The sequence below is a fragment of the Suncus etruscus genome, chromosome 9 (assembly GCF_024139225.1).
Source record: "Suncus etruscus isolate mSunEtr1 chromosome 9, mSunEtr1.pri.cur, whole genome shotgun sequence".
Taxonomy (NCBI): domain Eukaryota; kingdom Metazoa; phylum Chordata; class Mammalia; order Eulipotyphla; family Soricidae; genus Suncus; species Suncus etruscus.
Genome location: NC_064856.1, coordinates 81,090,875 through 81,111,642, shown reverse-complemented (window position 1 = coordinate 81,111,642; position 20,768 = coordinate 81,090,875). Strand labels below are relative to the sequence as shown.

Genomic DNA, 20,768 nt, shown 5'->3' with positions numbered 1-20,768 from the left:
GGATTTTTTAATAGATTAGCATGTAATAACTGGGAACAGAATGTTTAGTACAAGGGATTGTTGGCCATTATAGAACCCAGCTCCAGCAAGTAGAAACCTCGTTGTATTCTCTTGATGACTGGCTTCCAGAGTTGCACAAAGTGCTGTGCTGCTTTTAATGTATCTAAATAAACAGCTTCTTAGGAGCTCTAGGATTACTTATATCACCTTGAAACTTTTATATAAGAAAGAACTGGCCTGCTTTGTTTCTTTACTAGCAAAATCAGGCAGGAAATTGCTGGGCTATAGATACACTTTAAGTAAATCTTACTCTCTCTAGTACAGGATAATGCATGCTGTGCTTTATATACTTAGTATTTCAGGATTTTTTAGGGGTGTTGGGGGGTGTTGGCGATATAGTCAAAAGAAAATAAAATACCTTTTGACTCATTATTTAGTTGATCAGTACTTGGTGAGTAACATGATCTTGTCAGTCAGTCTTACAATGGCTGCCAAGTTCATATACATTAAGATTATCATTATTTATTGTGGTAGTTTAAAGAATAGTAAGAGAGACCTACTAAAATTTATAGAGTGAAGACCATTTTAATGTCTATATGTTTTAACTGCTTAACAAGTCATGATTCCTGGACACTTTCGTATTCCTTACCATATGGTTAAAGGCCTGTATGACTTGTTCAATGTATTTCTCCTTAAATCATTCCAAAGCCCACTCTCATATCCTTTTCATTAACGATTTACTTTAATAATAAAGGTCTTCAGAGAGTGACTCTGCATTTCATTTTACAGGTTGATTATGAACATGACAATACCCTCCACAGCCCTGAGTAGTTGCTATAGTTTCTGTGTTGTCTTTTGCTCTGATTGAAAAGAACTTTCACAATCATAGCTCCTTTTACTGTGTCATGATTACCTATTTAAATCCCCATCCATGAAACAGAAAACACAGATAACTATATGATATGGTAATAGTTGTGAAATAATATGTCCTTGATAATAAAGTTATAAGTCTCTTTATTTACCACAGGATGTAGGGTCCAGCATATGTCCTAAATCAGTAAATAGTAAACTAATGCCTAGCTATACTTAATTTTTTAAATTTTGGATCACACCAAGTGGTACTCAGGACATACTTCTGGCCTTGCACTTAGAATTCAATTCTTTCAGGAGAGGGGGAAAAAAAGAATTCAATTCTGTAATGCTCAGGGTGCTACAGGTTACGTATCAGGGATAAAACCTGGGTCTAAGCACCCTATATGATATACTACTGGTATTTTTTCTGGCTCCTTAATTACTGTTTCAAATGAATGAATATAGAAATAGATTTGACCACTAATTTTTGACCACTACTTTTTATTTAAATGAAAAGATTCTAATAAATAAACAAAATAATTTTCTAGCTTGAAAATTCAAACTTGTATTCCAATTAAGAATCCTTTGTCTATAGTAATAATTACTCATTTTTCAGTTACAAAATATTAGATTGGGCTGATAACCTGGAAACTAAGTGAATAATATGTGAATAAACATGAGTATAATAATATAGGAATAAAACATTACAGGAACAATAACTATGATCTGTTTTCTAAGTTATAAATTTATATTTCCAAGTATTAATTATTATTGAAAGAATTTAAACTATTAACATTTTATTACAGAAATTATTGCTAGTTTGGATATTTATGAAGTTTAATATTTAATTGTGGTAGAATAAAAATCATTGGTTAGAAATATTTTTGACAAGCCATAATAAGTAGAGCTCTTGAATTTTTCACATATCTAAACAAGTTGAAAGATTCTGACAATGTTTATGACATATAACTCAAATCTTGTATCATTTGTTTCAGAAATGTTGACACTAAAAGGAAAGACAATGTGAAAAATGATATCACTGATTATTCTGAATCAGAAACAAACCAAACTGACTTTCAGCAGCTGTTGGAAAGGTAAACATTGCCCTCAGTGAAAAGGAATTTCCCTTTCAAATGCCTGAATACATAACACAAAATACAGATGTACCTGCATTGAATAATAGTTTTTGGTGTAATGATTCTGGCACTTTTCATCTATAAGCATATAAAATATGTGAGCTTATAATACTAATGCTAATTCATAAACTTATTGTCAAATTTCAAGATCTAAAGTCACTAGTTGATGTTCAATCTGGTTAAAAATTCCTGTTTCGGAAGAGTTGAAAAGCTATAGAAGTCACTTTTGGTGGAAGGAGATGAGGATAAGATGACTGATAAGACTCTAGGACTTGATGACTCATATTATTCTAGAAAAAGAGTTAATATCAATGGAAACAATTCTGAAAACTTTTTAGAGATGAGGCAGAGAACAGTAAAAGCATATAGAAAAGAGTGGGGTCATAGTAAAGAATGAAAAGCCTGTAATGATTTGTCTTCCTATTTCTAACTACACCTGTCACTAAGCCTTGTGACATATAGTCACATTCTTTTCCATAATCCTCACAGCAGAGAAGGTAGTGCAGGGTTTATCACACTTGCCTTTCATGCAGCCAACCTTAGTTTAAGCCCTGAGAGTGTGTTTCATTCCAGGTCCACTTCCAGAGAAATCTCTGAGTACAGAGTCAGTATCCAGTCCTAAGCACTGGTTGGTGTGGCCTGACCTATCACTTTCTCCAAAAAATTTATAATTCTAAACAGGTTAATTAATTTTCATGAGTGACACAACTTAAGCTACAGAAACGTTCTGATGGACTCTATATCCTCAACTTTAAAGCCCCCCTCCCACCAGTCCTACAGTATTTGTCACTAGTGCTCCAGGCTCTTGATTTACCATTTTTCTGTATTTATCTATATTTAAGGTCAATTGTTGTATCGTTTATTACAGGTGCACTGGAATTTTAAACTTGCCTTCTGCAGCTCGGAGACTGTTCAGTGAAAAGGGGAAGGAAATCTTTGCTCTCAAAAATCTGCAAAGAGATGAACTGGTAAAGACATTTGCTATCTTTAAGGAAATATGAATTTATTTAAAGACATTTAAGAAGTAGATAAAAAAACTGAAAAAAAAATAAGTTTTACTTGTGATCTTAGCATCTAGAAATATCTATATAACAATATTTTGGTATATATACAACTAAATCAATTATACCAAGGAGGGATTGGGGCGGTAGTGCTAGAGGTAAGGTGTCTGTCTGCCTTGCAAGTGCTAGCCTAGGACAGAACGTGATTCGATCCCCCAGTGTCCCATATGGTCCCCAAAGCCAGGAGCAATTTCTGAGTGCATAGCCAGGAGTAACCCCTGAGCATCACCAGGTATGTCTCAAGGGTGATTTTCAGGTTTTTTTTTTATTTATTTGTTTGTTTTGTTTGGGGAGGGTTAATTTTTTTTGTATTATTTTTATGTTTTCCTTCCTTTTTTCCTTTATTTGCTTAAACTGATTTTTATTGTCTCTAGAAGGACTCCTCCTGTTTTTTGTTTGTTTGAAAATTTTTGCCCCTATTTTTTCTTTTTTTTTCTTTTTTTTCTTAACTTCAAACAGAAACACATAACTTGAACCATCTTGTTCTGCCTCACAAATTGAGGGAGAAATAATGGAGGGCACCAAGACCAAACAATCATATGAACTTGGAGTAGAAATAAAAAATGATCAGACTTAAACACAAAAGCCAAAGCCAATGTCAACAAAATCTGTACCCAATCTACAACAAGCTAGACACAGTGGGGATCACTTATACTAGCAGCCTGGGGAGCAAAGCAGGAGGATATGGGATGCATGCTCGGAACAGGGGTGGAGGGAGGACAACATTGGTGGTGGGAATGCCCCTGATTCAATGTCACTATGTACCTAAAATACTACTGTGAATGATTTGTAATCCATTTTGGTCAAAATAAAAACTATTAATAAAAATGGAGAAAATGGAAAACAAAGCAAAATAATAAATAAAAAATCAGATACTGCCCTTCAAACACAAACAACAACAAACAAAAAACAATTATACCAAGGATTGTCAAATATTTTCTGTAATATAGCAAATATTTGTAAACTATATTGGTGAATTTCAAACATTAATTCTGTTACTTTATTATGAAAGCAATAGCAAACATGTAATTAAATAGATATAACTATATTCTAATAAACATTTATAAAATCAGGCAACATGCCAGATTGGAGCCTCAGCCATGCTTTGCACATCTACTTTTAATTTTTTGCTTTCTCTCTTCATCTCTTCCTCCATCCTTTCCTCCAACTTTTTCACATCACTTCTTCACTACCAGCTTGATTTTTATCTTCCTTTCCTTTGTCCTCTCTTTCTCCCTTCTTCATTTTCCCTTCCTCCCTTCTTTTCCTCTTTCCTTTCTTTAAAAACTATTTTACAAATATTTTTGTCTATAATTATAGACCCAAAGTAAATATACAAACAGTATTCAGATGTACATTTTTTTTTTCAGTTAGATGCCTTTGAGGTCCTCAAAGTTGCTGTATTTATCACTATCTTGTTCCTCTTTATCACTGAGTTTCCTCCTAAAATGGTTCATTTAGCTACTTGAGATGTTTTGCTTGTTTACAGCTTTAGCTACTGCAAATAATGCTATTGGGGAGCCTTAGAGAAAGGATGCCAGATTTATTCCTTTGACAGGTGTATGTTTCGTGTGGAGAACAGTGGGTCAATCCAGACCTGTCCACTGCACAGCAAAAGAAACAAATCTTCCTGAGGAACCTTGCTTCAGACATTTCTAAAATCCAGGCCTTCTGTTGTATGCGTAACATAGAGGGTAAGCATTAAAACTATTTCCCTTAATTTATACAGCCCAAATAAATTGCTTGTGATTGATTTAATGTTTGAAGAAGAGCAGTTAGTTCCAAGCAGTGCTGTGTGGAAACGTGGGTTATGGTGGGGTAGGTTTTCAAGGGTCATTATGCCAATACTCTATAAATTGAGCCAGTGGTTCAGTGCTAGAGACTAAGGATGTAGCCCTATTCAGGTTCTGGGGTTCAAGGCATCATTAAGGCCACTCCAGAGTTATTTGAGAAATCACATGATGCCAGAGAGTAAACCAACACTGGGTTTTGTAGGTGATGAGCAATAATTATGTAGCTGTCTTTCCAAGTCAAAAATCAACCAACATAAAAAAAACACACAAAAGTCTTTCGAGCATTTTCAAGAGTCAGATGTTATTCTTAAGCTATTGCTGTTTAACTCTTTAGTTGAATTTATAAATTTATTAGGGCTTTACAATTTAAATTACACTGTACTTTGGGTGTAAAAGAAAACAAAGTTTTAGTTTGTATTTCACAAATCTCTCCTCAATGAAGAAAAATTTTAAATGTCTGCAAGTTCTCTTTTCTTTCTACCCATTCATTTCATTAATCTCTTTAGGGTATTTTTTTAATTTCCAAAGCATCACTTTTTGTTCCTTTCTAGAAAAGAAGGGAAGAAGTTGGGGGGCAGAATCCTTACTTTCTGAACCAACCTAATTTGGTGACTGTGTTTTATTCCTTTGGCCCAGATAGAGCTTTGGGTGGGTGTGGCTCTTCCTAACTGCTTTAGCATCCTCACTATCCCCCATTGGCCATGAATAGTCTCTGCTTGGCATGGTCATCTCTTCAGTCCCCACTAGAGATCCTCTATACTCCTGCTTGGAGGCCATTTCTATAAAGTGACTTTCAGCAGTGACTCAGCAAATTTTGGTCATGGTTGCATCTCTTAGATTCCTTATTCCAGTAGGTGGGCCTCAGATTGGAGGGCTATAATAACTTGAAAGATGACTGTAGTATGTGTCAACAATGGGTGATGTCTTCACATTTTCTTGTTGTGGCTAAGATAAAGAAGTGAATCATTTCAGGGAAATTGCTGCTATTTGCCTTCCTTTGTCTTCTGTCTCAGATCCCATCAGGCTCAGAAGTTGTGGCTTGTAGATGGGTTAACCCAGGTGAAATATGCTAAATGGCTCAGGGCATTTGGAAAGTCTTAAATCATAATAGTGTCTTTATGTCTTATGTGACTCTGGTCTTAAGGTAACATACAGTGCTTAAATGCAAAGCCATTTTTGCCATTTGCTTTCCTTTTGTATAATTTTTCATATCCTTGTGCTTTTTCTTCTTCAAGACTACCTCTTGAAACAGAACAAAAGTTGAATAGAGAGAAAGGCAAAGTGAAACAATGATTTAATATAATCTGAAACATGACTCTTTATATTTCAAATGCAATATGTACTTTTAAGTATATTACCAAATATACCCAGAAACCTTTGCATGTCTTTCAAAAAAAATGAGGGATTTCCACTGAGAAGTTGGGAATCCCAGAGCATGAACTGGATTCTAGCTTTTTAGTGGGTCCTTATCCCATAAGGAATGGGGAGCTGTGAAAATTTTAACAACAGTAAAAGGTTTCTGAATGTAAAATGACCAAAAATTAATTCAAAATAAACCTATGATGAGTCTGAGCTGTTTCTGGTAGCATTCACAACTGTGTTGCATTTCTTAGGCAAAAAATGGCTATGAGTGGAAAATGTTTAGGAGTTTTGCTCTAGCAATATATCTAAATAATATAGCTGAGGCCAGTGAGCTCTCTCAAGAGGCTAAGCATAAGTTTAGCAGGCCTGTGCTTGTACCCACTCTTCATGGTCTTCTAAGCACTGCCAGAAGCAATCCCTGATCAGAGCAGGGAATAGTTCCTAAATGCCACCCTTTTGGGAACCAAAAACCCAATCCCTCCCCAAAAATGCAGTTAGGATTTTGATAACTAATTTATCTTTGTAACGACCTATATTTAGGTCTTTTTCACCAGGAGAAAGAATCCACAGACGTTTAATTTGTGCATCCAATGTGTATGTTTAAAGAACAATTTTTCAGTTTGTTTATCTCAGAGAATATTATCTTCTATATCACTTCGATATAGAAGATATCATTTAAAGCCGGACATATTTTGCATTTGATTTTAGTGTGTTTTCAAATTCCAAGTCCTCTTTACAATCATAACTAATATGTCCTTGCAATTTGTCTATTTTTTTCCCCTCACCCAAGCTCTTGTTTTAGAAGTCCAAAGTGACATTGTGCCCGGTGCCAAGCTTACTGTGCATAAACCCGTAGCAATTTTCAGAGAAGAGAAGCAAATTATAGAACCAAAGGAAAAGCCAATGCAAAAGAATGTTTTAACAACGGAAAATGCTCCTAGTGAAATTCTGTAAGTAATCATTGTGGCCACAAAAGCTACCTGGTTGCTATTTGAACTCAGCTCATTAGCTGGCTAACAGCACAGAGCCCATGCAGGGAACCCACACCAAGCTTGTGAAATTGATGTCTGCTGAAAGCTAGTATTTAATTAGTTTCCTGGCCAAAGGGTGGAACTAGACCTTCAACATCCAACTGGCTCAGTGATTTACTTTAAATAATTTTGTTATAATGTTAGTTTTTAAAAGACTAGAATTTTAGAATTGAAGACATTTATTTGAGAAATGAAGCCAGTTTTAATCTTATAAAGATAGGATATAGATATGTGAACAATTAGTCTTCTTCCTCAATTTAGATTCAAGTTGTATGAATGTCACTATGCAGGTATAATTCAAGTCACTGAAATGTTTTTCTTATTGATCTTTATCTTCATAATCTCCCATTTACCATCAACTTTAAGTTTGTCCCTGGATAATTACCTTCCTAAAACATAATATTTTCATCCAGTTTACCAAGAGCTTCCCATTACAGAACACATTATACAAATATTATTAAATTATATTGTCTTATGTTTGTTTGGAATCCAAAACCTTTGGATCATATTTCTGGTGTGTCATTATATATTAAAATGTAATAGTATATAATATCATATTATAATTTATATTATATTTTCATAGTATATTATTTGCATATATTAAATATATATATTTGTAATCCAAGACCTTGTCCCTAATGTTATTAATTCCATTTGTAACCCCATTACTTGCCTCTTTTCTACACTTTTTTCACCGTGAAACTCAAGCAATTGTGAGCTATAGCCAGAATGTCGCATATTCCATTTACGCACAGTTGTAGGTCTTTGGGTCACATACATTATTTCTCCATACCCAAAGTGTCCTGCATTCATCTGTAATGCATTATTTTAATTTGAAACATTGTGGACTTATACTATTTTAAAAATTCTTGTGTGGAGCCTTTGACTTCAACATCTACACATTCAATACTGTGATCATCACCAGTAGCCAAATTTCCAGCTACCACCATGCAGAAGACCCTCAACCCCTTTCCTTATTTTACCTCACTTTTCTTTATCCACAGGGAAACACTAATGTCAGAATCTGAGTTTTGTTCTTTGTTTGCTCTTGTTTTATTTGAAACAAAGCTTATTACTTATCAGGAGTGAAATAATGTGCAAAATTTTTGCAGACTGAGAGTAGCATAGTACTTTTGAGATCCATCCATGTTGTCACAAATGGTCGCCTTTAAGTAAAACAACTGAGCAACATTTCATTGTGTATTTTTCTATATCTTCTTTATTCATTCTTCCTTAAATAGTCTGCCCATCATTTGTTTGTTTTGGGGCCATGCCTTGCTGTGATTAGGGTTTATTCTTGGCTCAGTGTTCAGGAATTATTTCTAGAGAAATCATCCCAGTACTATGTAATTCCAAGTTTGGTTGTATATGACAACCTGACCTAACCTAACCTTCCATACAGTTATATTTACATAAAATATCATTAGATAGGGGCCAGAGAGATAGCATGGAGGTAGGGCATTTGCCTTGCATGCAGAAGGACAGTGGTTCGAATCCCAGCATCCCATAGGGTCCTCTGAGCCTACCAAGAGCGATTTCTGAGATTTCTGAGAGCCAGGAGTAACCCCTGAACAGTGCTGGCTGTGACCCAGAAAAGCAAAAAAAAAAAAAAAAAAAAAGAATTAAAAAATATCATTAGACAAAAAATGAAGAAAAACAATAGTGAAAACTTAAAAAAAAAAGGTGTTACTAGCCCAATTATAGCAGGAACTAATCTTTCTCATTTTGATAAGTGATTTATGTAGCCCTATGTCCTGGGGTGCTTAAAGAAATTTTTTGATTAGAATCATTCAAATTTTAATGATTTGATCAGTTAGAATCTTCTTCAGATAATTGAGCACACATTTCTGCAAGATTTTATTGAATCTTTCTAGTAAAGAATGCAAGGGCAATCAGAGCTATAGTACAATATGTAAGGTACTTGCCTTAGGTGCAGCTTTCCTGGATTTGAACCTAAGTATGCCATATGGCCCCCAGGCCTTGCTACATATGAGTGTCCCCTAAGCACATACAGATTCAAGAGTAAACCCTAAGCACCAAACCCTAAAGTATGCCTTCAAAACAAAGCAAAGACCAGAGAGAAAGCTCATATGACTGAGCATGTGCAAAGCAGGCTTTGTGTGCAGAAGACATAGATTATATCTCTCTCACCAAACAAGGAAGGAAGGAAGGAAGGAAGGAAGGAAGGAAGGAAGGAAGGAAGGAAGGAAGGAAGGAAGGAAGGAATCTAAGACCAAGAATTTTTATCTGACTCAGATCTTTGATTTCTTTAAAGTCTTGAGTTCTTGAGCTAAAAGTGATAGAATCCTGAGCAAAACTCAGGAATATTTTCCAAGTTTTACTCTCCTTGAGTACATCTAGTAATAGATAGATCACTGTTTCATAAAGTAGATCCTTCTAAAGTTGAACTAAAATTTCAGAATAGTTCTATCCTATGATTTTATTTGGTTTTCTATTTTATCCTGTTTATCTTTTGCTTTACAATTCTTTTTAGAATGTTTGAAGCTCACTATCACCAACTGGTTTTATTTCTTCTTACTTAAAGGCATCACTATCTTTCACTGATAAAAGAAAAAAAAAAGAGATGTTTCACTATCTCTTCCTCCTTCCTTTTACTATGACTTTCACTAGTTCTTTGAGTCATATCTGATGTCTTCTCCTAAATCATCTTACATTAGAGATAACTGTAAAATTTCCCCAAACTTTATTCGATAACACTTATTTGGAGGTTTTAATATATTTGAAAAGTGAGATATTCTAATGGGGACATTCATAAAGCAAGAGCATTAATTTAAAAGGAACCCTTTTGGTAGCTGGATTCTTTGTAAGTGCTGCTGGAGAAAAATGGTAAGAAGTAAAATGGAAAAGAGACTTGGAGAAACTGACCTGTACTCTGTGAAAGAAAGATTTTACTGAGCCCCAAAATGAAGTTAAAGAAAGATCTCATTTTCTTTTCTCTTTTCTTTCTTTTCATTTTTTTGGTCACACCCATTTGACACTCGGCTTACTCCTGGCTATGCGCTCAGAAATCGTCCCTGGCTTGGAGGGACGCTGGGGGATTGAACCTCTGTCTGTCCTATGCTAGTGCTTGCAAGGCAGACGCCTTACCTTAGTGCCACCTCTCTGGCCCCAAGAAAGAGCTCATTTTCTGTCTGCTTTGCAGGCAGGCCCTGTCCATGTCTCATGCTTATTTTGTACTGTCTGCCCTCCCCTGATCTCAGTGTCATACTCATCCTCAAATGACCCAAACAGACGTTTACTTGAGAGTTTTTCTATTTGTTCTTTCTCTGCCTAGAATGCTCTTTGTATTCTCACAGACTTTTTCCCATTCTCTGGGTTTGAACTCAAACACCATCTTTCAGAAGAACTTTTTCTCTATATACCGCAAGTGTACTTTGTTTCACCAAGGTTCATTTTCCCACAATTCTGTTCTAGTCACTTCAGAAGCATAGGACTAAACAACTTCTTATATTTTTTTCTTCACTATTTTCTTATGTACCATATCTTACCTCTCTACTGCAATGTAAGTTCATAAATCCTGAAAACTTCTAATTACTATTATTTTTCCTTAGCACTCTCTTGAAATCACTCTTGAAATCTCTCCTTGGCCCTTAGATGCTTAATAAATATCAGTTAAAGGAATGAATGACTAGAAATGGTGTATGTCTCACAATATGGATGAACTAGTAAACTGACAATTGAAGCATTTAATAAAGCAAGATGGGAAAAAATAAAATACTTTTTAATGGGTGATTTATAATTGACTGTATTCAATTTGCTATCATCCTGAGAGCATCTAGATAAATTTTAAATTATAAAATTAAACATCATGATTGTGAGACAATGGACTCTTTTTCACAACTTTATAAATGTTATTATATATTTATTTTTGTTTTTTTTGGGCTACACCCAGTGATGCTCAGGGGTTACTACTGGTTATGCACTCAGAAATTGGCCCTGGCTTGAGGAACCATATGGGACACCGGGGGATAGAACCACGGTCTGTCCTAGGTTAGCGCATGCAAGGCAAATGCCCTACCACCTGTGCCACCGCTCTGGCCCCTATAAATATGTTTTTTAAAAAAATCAACTTCTCTTTGCCTCAAAAAAAAAAAGTTGGTTGTAAAGCTGTATTTTTCTGCCACAAGATGGCACTGTTGTATTTTACAGTTAACTAAGATTTCTGACTTAACCTGAGCTGCAATTCTAAATTTGTTGTTATCCAATTTAAGATCCATGTAATTCTTTTGTTACATTCGAAAACTATATGTTCTTCTCTGCTAACACAGGAATTCTCCCTGAAGATTTTGATAATTTGATGTTGATTGCAATTAAATGGAATTATCACAAACACTTGGGAGATTTCAGTATCTCCCAAAGAACTTTATTTACAAATGAGCATATTTAGAGTTCTGAAAAATGCTTGCCGCTTTGACTGTTTATTGACCTTTTCTTTAGCTGATCAATTCTCATACTGTGCCAAGACCTAGGTAAGTTAAATATACCCTCAATAGTGGCCCAGAATTCAACATACTCAAATCTATATGCTGCTTACATTCTTGACCATATTTTTGTTGTATTAAAAAGAGCCACACACAACAAAAGATAGTACAGAGATTAGGCATGTGCCTGGAATGTGGCCAACACTGGTTAGATGGCCTCCACCACAGGGAGCACCAAGCATTGTAGAGTGCAGCCTTGGAGTCTCCTAAGCTTCAAAGGGATGGCCTGAATGATCCCTGAATTGCAGAGCCAAATCTTCAGACCCTGGCCTTGAATCACAGGCCATAGTGGCCAAGAATTGCTGAGAACAGTCAGATGTTTCTTGGAGATCTGTGTCCCTTGACCCCACAAGAAGCTAGAAGATTGTCTCAATTACTCATACCATGGTCATAGAAATCTTTTTCATACATAATTCTTCAACAAACTTGGCACCTATGGGCCAAATGCTATTGAGCCTCTAGATTTTTTTAGTTAGTAGGAAAATAGTTAGACTGTCTAATACCTGGTGAATAAACTTTTGGAAGCCCAGCTGTCTATGTACTATCTCAGATAAAATTATGATTCACTTACAGGGTCAGCAGAAAGCTTATGAGCTAAGCTTACCACATTATATGTTCATTATATATTTTTAAATAGTTGAGTACTTCTAATCTTATAATTTTTGGAAAAATGTGGGCCCAATTTTTACCTGAGTGAGTATATACACACATGTATATAAAACAAATTTCGTATCTTATACGATGGGTGAAATTTTTCCTTATCTCTTAGTAAAAGATCTATGCAATAGTAGAATATTGACTTGCTTTACTGATCTACCAGTATGCTTTAGGATATGATCAAACACACCTCAAAAAAAGGTTTTTAGGGGCCAGAACAGTGATGCAAGTGGTAGGGCATTTGCCTTGCATGCACTAACTTTGGACAGGCTACAGTTTGATCCCCTGGCATCCCATATGATCCCCCAACCAGTATCGATTTCTGAGCACATAGCCAGGAGTAAGCCCTGACTGTCACCGGGTGTGGCCCACAAATCAAAACAATAAAGTTTTTTTAGTTATAAATCAGAATTCTTAGGTGTGTCCACTTCTGAACCTTTATAGTGATTCTCATGCAAGAGCCCATCTGCGAATGGAGGCTTGTCAGACCCTGCTCAGGTATGCCTGGCAAAGCACTTCCCATGGCTTTGATGCAGATAGCAGTCCTCCAAAGAGAATGGAAGAAGGATTCTTTGAAAGTGTGGAACCAGAGAAGAAATACTGGTAAACAAACAAAAACCAAATCTGTAAGGGATTCCTGTTAGACATTTCTACATCTCTAATTTGTGCACTGTGGGGCAAAAATATTTCTAAGATATTACATTACTACCAACTTCAATTGATATAAACATTTACCTTTTATGTATATAATATAATTTTGACTAAGGTAACTGCAGAGACTTTGTGAAGATCTTTTTCCACTTTATTGTGCTTTATTAATTTCCCATACACTGATGGTTTTGTTGTTATTTTTTTGAGGGGGTGATATTCACATACCCTGTGGTACTCTGGAAAAATTCTTGATTCTGTGATCCAGAGTGCCCCTTGGTGGTAGCTTGGGAACTCATAGGTGATGCCAGGGACTTAAACTGGGACTACTGGGTTGTAACAAGTATATTAATCTTTGTACTATCTCTCAAGTATCCCTGCTTTTTCTTCCCTTTAGAACACAAATCTATTTACCTTTGCTCTTAAGTACTTAAACAAGAGCTTATATAATTATAAACAAACTTATAAATAGAAGATATGCTGCCTTAAAATTTAGTAAAATGAGGGCTCCAGTGATAATACAGTACATATATAGAAAGTACAGAAAGGGTGATTGTTTTGCATGAAGCCAAACCAGGTTCAGTCCCAGACACTACATATGATCCACTGACTTCCATCAGAAGTGGATCTGAGTGCAAAGCAAGGGGTAAACCCTGAGCACTGCCAAGTGTAATTTTTCCAAAATAAAACCCCCAAATTAGTAAAATGTAGTTTTTTTCTCTTTTAAATTCTTTCTAGTCCAGTGAAATTAGAGTTATCTATATTTCTTATATTATTTCATAGTCTATTGACATCTACTTAGCAGCAGCTTTATGAATTAAAGAGTTTTGCCACTTTGACATTTAACATCAGCCTCTGCACATAGGAGAGGCTTAATAGATGATTATAAATTAATTTAATTGCTAATGCACCGTGATGTCCAATGTTTATTTGACATTTCAAGATTCTTAAGACATTTCTTTAAACTGACATATTTTGTCATGTTTTTAATACTATTTTATGAGTTATGAAGGAAAATGGAAAACATGGAGAAAGGTCTTCTGTTTTTCAGGGATACTACAGATAATAGAGAACTCTAGAAACAATAATGCTTTGAATAAGATTCCTTTATTTCAAATATACATGTTCTCTCTCCTTCATTTACCACTTTTCTGAGATATTTTCCTCTTTAAACTGCCTCTTCAGCTCAGTTTCTTTTATTCTTTGCTATGAATCCCTTACGTTCTCTTTGATAAACATTTATTTACACTAAAAATATACTCAAAATTATACTTTTTAAACATTTGCTTGTGAGCACAGGGCAAACAACATTGCCATTGTTATAATAATAATACCTTATTATTATAAGTGCAGTTAACCCATAGAGGCTCTCTGGAGATCAGTACCAACATATCCCAGAATACTAAATGCTTGGGACACTATCTGTCACTAATGGGATTTTCTTTATCATAGCCAATTGCCAAAGCAGAGTCAATGGCAGAAGGTTTGCCACCAGCAATTTGAGTACAGAGATGGGCAGATTGTAAATCATGCAACGCCTCAGCTAGTCGTGGGGGTACAAGGTCCCCATTTGCGTTCAGGCATGGAAGTGATTTTAGTGGAGAAAAAAGCCAATGACAATTATCAATACTGGATACACAAAGAAAGCACCAGGTAAACCTTGGTTATTTCGCTTGGGGATTTGATTTGGTGATTTACTTTGCTGGTTCTGTATCAGAGCTGTTTGGAAGCTTAAGAGATTTGATTTCCCCTGATCCTGAAGAAATAGGCAAAGGTATAGTTGAGAGTTTGAGGGGTTTGTTTTGGTGGTAATGGGGGCTTAACTTATCAATGAAACATTTTATCCTACCCAGGGAAGTGAGAGAGAATAAAATCAAATATGTATGGAGTCACAAATTTGTCTGTAACTCTAAAGATAGTCAGCCATAGAAGACTTATTCCTCATAAATAGAAGAAAAAATATTATCTTATTCCAGGATTCACAATTTTAAGTTGTCATTGAGTTCAAGAGAAAAATTAGATATTCACCTAATTTTATTTTTATATATTTAAAAGTAATAACTTTATATATCACAACATTTGACATAAGTGCCCATTTAAAACACTTGCAGTACTTTTTATTTTGGAGAGGTGGAATAAGTTGATGGCATACTCAGCAGTGCTCAGACATTATTCCTGGTTCTGAGCTTAACTTTGGTACCTTAATGTTGGTACTGTCTCCCAGGCACCTGCAATATTTTTTATTATCTCAATCTCCTATACTTCTAACTCACACTACTTTCTTCACTGCCCTATTTCCATCAGAAAATCAACAGATATAATTTCACTCACATTATAAACTGAAATTTTATATTAAAATTTTTTCAAATCATTTTTATTCCTAATGCTAGTTTGGATTCAAGCTAATCAGTCAAGAGGTTATTTTTGAAGCAGGCTCCCAAACAAGGTTTGAAACAGCCTGGGTACCAGTTGCTAGTAGATGCTAATATTGTCACATGTCATATTGGTTTAATCATTAGACTTTAATGATTATGTTGAAAAAGAGAAAAGTGCTGATCATTTGGATAATGATGAAGTCTTTATAGATAAAATAAAAAATTTTCTGGTTTGCCTCAAAGTATTCTTTTTTTAATTTTAATTTTAATAATATCTTTAAGCACCACGGTTATGAACATGTTTGTAGTTGGGTTTCAGTCATAAAAAGTATACCCCTTGAGCCTGAGAGATAGCATAGTGGTAGGGCACTTGCCTTGCATGCAGCTGATCCAGGAAAGATGGTGGATCAAATCCCAGCATTCCATATGGTCTCCAATGTCAGCCAGAAGCAATTTCTGAGTGCAGAGCCATGATTAACCCCTGAGCTCCACTGGGTGCGATCCCCCCCCAAAAAAAGAAAACAGTACACCCCTTTTACCAGTCAACCTTCCTGTCACCAATGCCTCAAAATATCCTAGCAGAAGTTTCTTTGCTCTACAAAGAATGGTAGAATGTTACCATAGGATAGGTTTGTGGCAATTTTTGGTTTTGGGCATGTTTGGGCATTTCTTCAACAAGAAAAAAAACTTATATTTTAGATTGCTTTATTCACTGTATTAGCTGGTATTAGTATTAGCTGGTAAGGCTCCAGTTTCTGTAAATGGTGTACAAAGTATGTGCTTTTGCATCTGTACAACATGCTTTTTTTATTTTAGAGGAGCTATTATTTTCACTGGACTTACAAAAGGTTCCTGTTGTAAAACATTTATGAATCACTGCTCTGAGAGATTGCATGGGCTCCTGCAGGCAGCAGACATGGGCCTAGCATGGTCAACAGAGAAGCAAAGCCTACTTTCCTGCTCACTAACTGCCTACCTACCAAACAACTACTAGATTTGTAGTAAGGACTCTAATGCCAGTGTGTAGATAGACCACTAAGTGGTGTCATCCCTTTACTCCTTTCACCCTGGGTAAACTGCTTCTGTTATAGAGAGCTAGCCTTTCCCTTCAAATAGTTTGCCAGAATTTATTTATTTGGTTGTAGAAGTTTGCTAATATGTTTTAAGTACTGATGCTTTAGCTAAAAAACAAATTAAGAAAAAAAATTCCTAGTTTTACTGAACCAATACTACTTTATCTCTGCTTTCTGAAACCTGGCAAACACAGCACACTTCTTCCTCTTTCTGAATTATAGCTGGACACACCCTGGGATGAGAAAAGTACCCAAAGGCATGATGAGGTTGACTCAGGACCTGTGAGTTGTCCTTTGAGTTGTGCACACTGTTTGACATTAGTTTTATTTCTCATCTGTAGTGCCAGGCAGAAAATAGGAGATTTCAATGAGTAACAGATAGAGGCTTGCCTAATATTCTGAAATATTGAAGTACCAGCTTCTTTGCTTCAGAAAATAGTTCACATAGTCTCTTCCAAACTCCTTCTAACATCGTCTATTCTAACAATCTCCTTCTAAGCATTGTCATCTGGAGATCTCCTAGTGGCAGTCATACAGGAAAGAGATAATTGGTGGGAGACAATGATATTGATTGATTGGTAATCAGAAACTCAGAATCCAGCGCTCAATTCAGGCCAGATAATGGGACCAGGATTTGCTTTTGAGCATGTAGGCCACCCTTTGAGTCTCCCAGCAATGCTTATCTTGATTATATGCAGACACAATTCAGAGGAATGTGTGTCCCCTGTTGGAAATATGTCCACATGGCAACCATAATTCTGAGCTTTCTTTGATAGTTCTCTGGCTTTGTTTTCTTTCAATCATTGGAAACTGGTAAATGGGGGAGGCCTGGAATATCAGAGTAGCTCTGTATTATGTAGCAAAAATATGTCTATAAGATTCTATTTTTAAGAAGCACAGTTTTGATCTTTTGTATATTGCTCAGATAATATCCTTGTATTTAAAAACAACTGACAATCCAGAAATTATATTAACAGAGTATAAGAAAAGTAATCCACTAACAACATGATGGAAGTAACCATGTAGTTCTTGATGTAGTAATGACTTTCTATAATTGCTCTTCCCTTGGAACCCTTTGGGCTTGCATTCTTTCTCATTTTGGATTTCTATTTACAGTCAAAAATAACTAGGGAATTTTTATGTATTAAACAATTGTCAATAAAACCTCTTAAGAAAAATTTTAACTGTAACAACAAGACCTTGTTAAGATATAAATCATAGTTTAGATTAGTGCAAGAAATGAGCAAGGAACACTGAAAAGAAGTAGGAAATATCTAGAAATACTCACTTCCAGTTACACAGAGAATAATGGACTCGGTCAGCTTTTGAGATACTCCAATATCTTACTCCCATTTTCAATGCTGGTAAGATCTAAGTTAATTATTTGGTCTCTAAAGGAGAGTAGAGAAAGTCCTTATGATGATATTCACTCTAACAGAATTCAAATTTATAGAGAAAAAATTTCTGTTTCATGGAATTTGAAGATGAAGTAAATGTCTAAAATATTTTCGAGTAAGGTAACTCAAAGATATTAAGTGAAATTAACCTATATCCCATTATGGGATGGGATAGTGTGGTAGGGAAAGAAATTGTACTAGCTATAACCCAGACTCAGAAGACTTCACCTTTCATGTTGGCATCTTTAAGCACAAACTTCTGTAGAATTTAAACACACATATAATGAACAAAAACCAATCAACTGCACCATTTAAACAGAGAAACTAAAGCCAACACTAAAAAGACTGAGCATAGCCTTGGGGCTAGGAAAAGTTGCTTTACCCATTTTAGGAAACAAAAGCATAGAAACTGCTTCATAACTAATCTTGGATACCTCAATAGGCTAGCGCAGTAAATGTGCAATCATTAATTCATTTGAATAATGCTGAGTGCCAATAAAAATGCAAAATGCAAGCTATGTTGCATGCTGAGTCCATGGAGATGATCAATGTTGAATATCATCTCTCCTGCGGTGCAAGGTTCTGACAAATGCTAAAAAAGAAACTGGGCAAAATCAAGTACCCATTTTGGTCTTAAAATGATGCCTCATTAACTAACAATAAAAATAATACATGCATTGTAAGATTAATAGTGATTATCTTGTAGGAATTGAATCATGTTTCAAATTCTGTTATGGTTTTTACTATATTTTCCAGGACCTTGTAAACTTGTTACAATAAGGATATATCGTTTTATGTTCAGAAATTAAACTAGAGAGCTGCAATATTTTTAAATCTGGAAAGGAAAAGAGAAAAATGTATGCCTTTCTTTTAACTTCTCCTCTAACCTTCCCTCCACTCCCACCTCATTAAATTTTATAGTCAGGATGAGCTCTATTTTCCACAGCAGGAAGGCCACTCTTATCCGTAATGTAACTATGTTTACAGATGTAAAGAAATGACTTTTTCTATACAGAAAAGAGCCTGGAATATTTGGTTCACCTTTGCTTTTAAGTGATGCAAGAAAAAGAAGTGAAGGGGTTTACTCAATCATTTTCATTTTGCTTCTCAGTCAGGTTTTATGTTAGCCCCCATAAGAGAGCACTTTAAAACATTCCACACTTACTTTGGACTTTTACAGAAAACTCCTTCAGGAAACAAAAGAAAAGAACTTGAAAGAAAGCTATTTTTAAAAATCATAACTGCTAATCAGAGTAGTAAATGTGAAGAGCTAGACAATATTCTCTGCTTTTTATATAAATTAACTCACTTAGCTCCCCCCAAAAGCATCTTATGAAGTTTGCTTCATTACTTGATTTTAAATGATGAGGAAACTAAGGTACAAGGTGGCTTAGCAAAACTAGGCAACTACTGAAAAAGGGGCAGCAAGATTACATTTAAACATAGCTAGTCCAGAATCTACAGTGCCCACACTTCTGTCTCAACAGTGAAACAGAAGAGGAAATGGATCCACACACAAGGTAGAATGTAGACCCAGAAATAACAAAGTGATTTCAACAGGTGGCATTTTGCATAAAGAAAAATTAACCTGATAAAAATAACTATCCTATTTTGGGTAGGGTGCTCAACAAGCAACAACCTCTCGGATATTCTTGATCTGAAGGAGTGTAGCCAAGAAAGGAAAAGTTTAGGATAAGGCTACCGAGTTAGCATACTACTTTGAAAGAGAATGCTTGTAATTTACTGGATAGCAGAGAACTCTGCTGTTTTTACTGGTCAGACGTGGTCTCTGATACTGGGATAAGAAGAGAGGAAACAGGGGCCAGATGGATAGCACAGTGGTAGCGCATTTGGCCTTGCAGGTGGCTGTCCCAGGGTTCTGGAATCTAAGTGTGGGGCCACCGGGAAAGCAGAAGGCATAGAGAGTGGGGGGGGGGGTACTGCTGTGGCAGAATATACGGAGCATTTAGTGGTCTCAGTTGAAAACAATTAGTGGACTCTGTTGGAAGCAGAGGAACACGATACCAGGGTGATGTTGGTTGAGGATCAACTCTGAGCTTCACTGGATAAACTGGATCATTTTACTCCTGATTCTTGGCCCCAGTAGGCTGAGGGAAAAACAATAGCCACCACCACAGCAGTAGCAGCAACAGCACAGAAATAAAAGGGACAGTGGGAACTCTGATCCACACCTGCTCTTTTGTAATATGCTTAATCCTGTTTTCCCAAGGACCTTTCACCTGGTGAGTAACCCGGACTTTGTGCTGGCTGTGTCAATGACCAAGGCTAGAAAGCAAGATGGTGGGTATCCAGTTATTGTGCAGGTAAGAGGGATACAAGCTAAAACGTGATCACTCTTATTTAGGTACACTTGAGGTAAAGCCCCAGGCTTCCTTATTGCAGAGACAGGAAAAGAATATTTATAGAGTCCTACTTTTTTATGTCACTGTTCAATTATTTACAAATGGTCTGCCTAGCCTTCAAATTAGGCATGTTCCTGTAGCTCTTAATTTAGTTGATCCAACAGATGGTGTTGTGGACTTGGTTCATGTCAAGAACTATGTTAGTCTCTACAATCAAATCCAATGCAAGCATGAGAAATTGTACCTGTAGCAATCATGAAACTGACCATTTCAGTAGTGGGTTCTTCAGATAAATGGCTGTTAAATGCAATTACTTTATATTGAACTTTTGGTAACATATATTAATCCTCTTTTACCTGACAACAGAAGAAAGGAGTTTTTTTGTTTGTTTGTTTGTTTGTTTGTTTGTTTGTTATTTTAGGTGAGCTCATCAGCATTTATTTACATCCACAGACTCTTTGAACTAATACTCCTAACATATTTTCTTTTTTTGTTGTTGGTTTTTTTTGGGGGGAGGG

General features: G+C 35.7%; 1 protein-coding gene across 1 annotated transcript in view; it reads left to right on the top strand.

The window, feature by feature from the left end:
* Positions 1-20,768, top strand: part of DCDC1 (doublecortin domain containing 1) — a 469,965-nt gene that overhangs the window by 385,485 nt on the left and 63,712 nt on the right. Inside the window, exons 22-27 of the mRNA XM_049780695.1 lie at positions 2,857-2,956; positions 4,608-4,743; positions 6,995-7,154; positions 12,839-12,997; positions 14,495-14,695; positions 20,118-20,211. Of these exons, the coding sequence (XP_049636652.1) occupies positions 2,857-2,956; positions 4,608-4,743; positions 6,995-7,154; positions 12,839-12,997; positions 14,495-14,695; positions 20,118-20,211 (850 nt within the window). The remainder of the gene's footprint in view (positions 1-2,856; positions 2,957-4,607; positions 4,744-6,994; positions 7,155-12,838; positions 12,998-14,494; positions 14,696-20,117; positions 20,212-20,768) is intronic.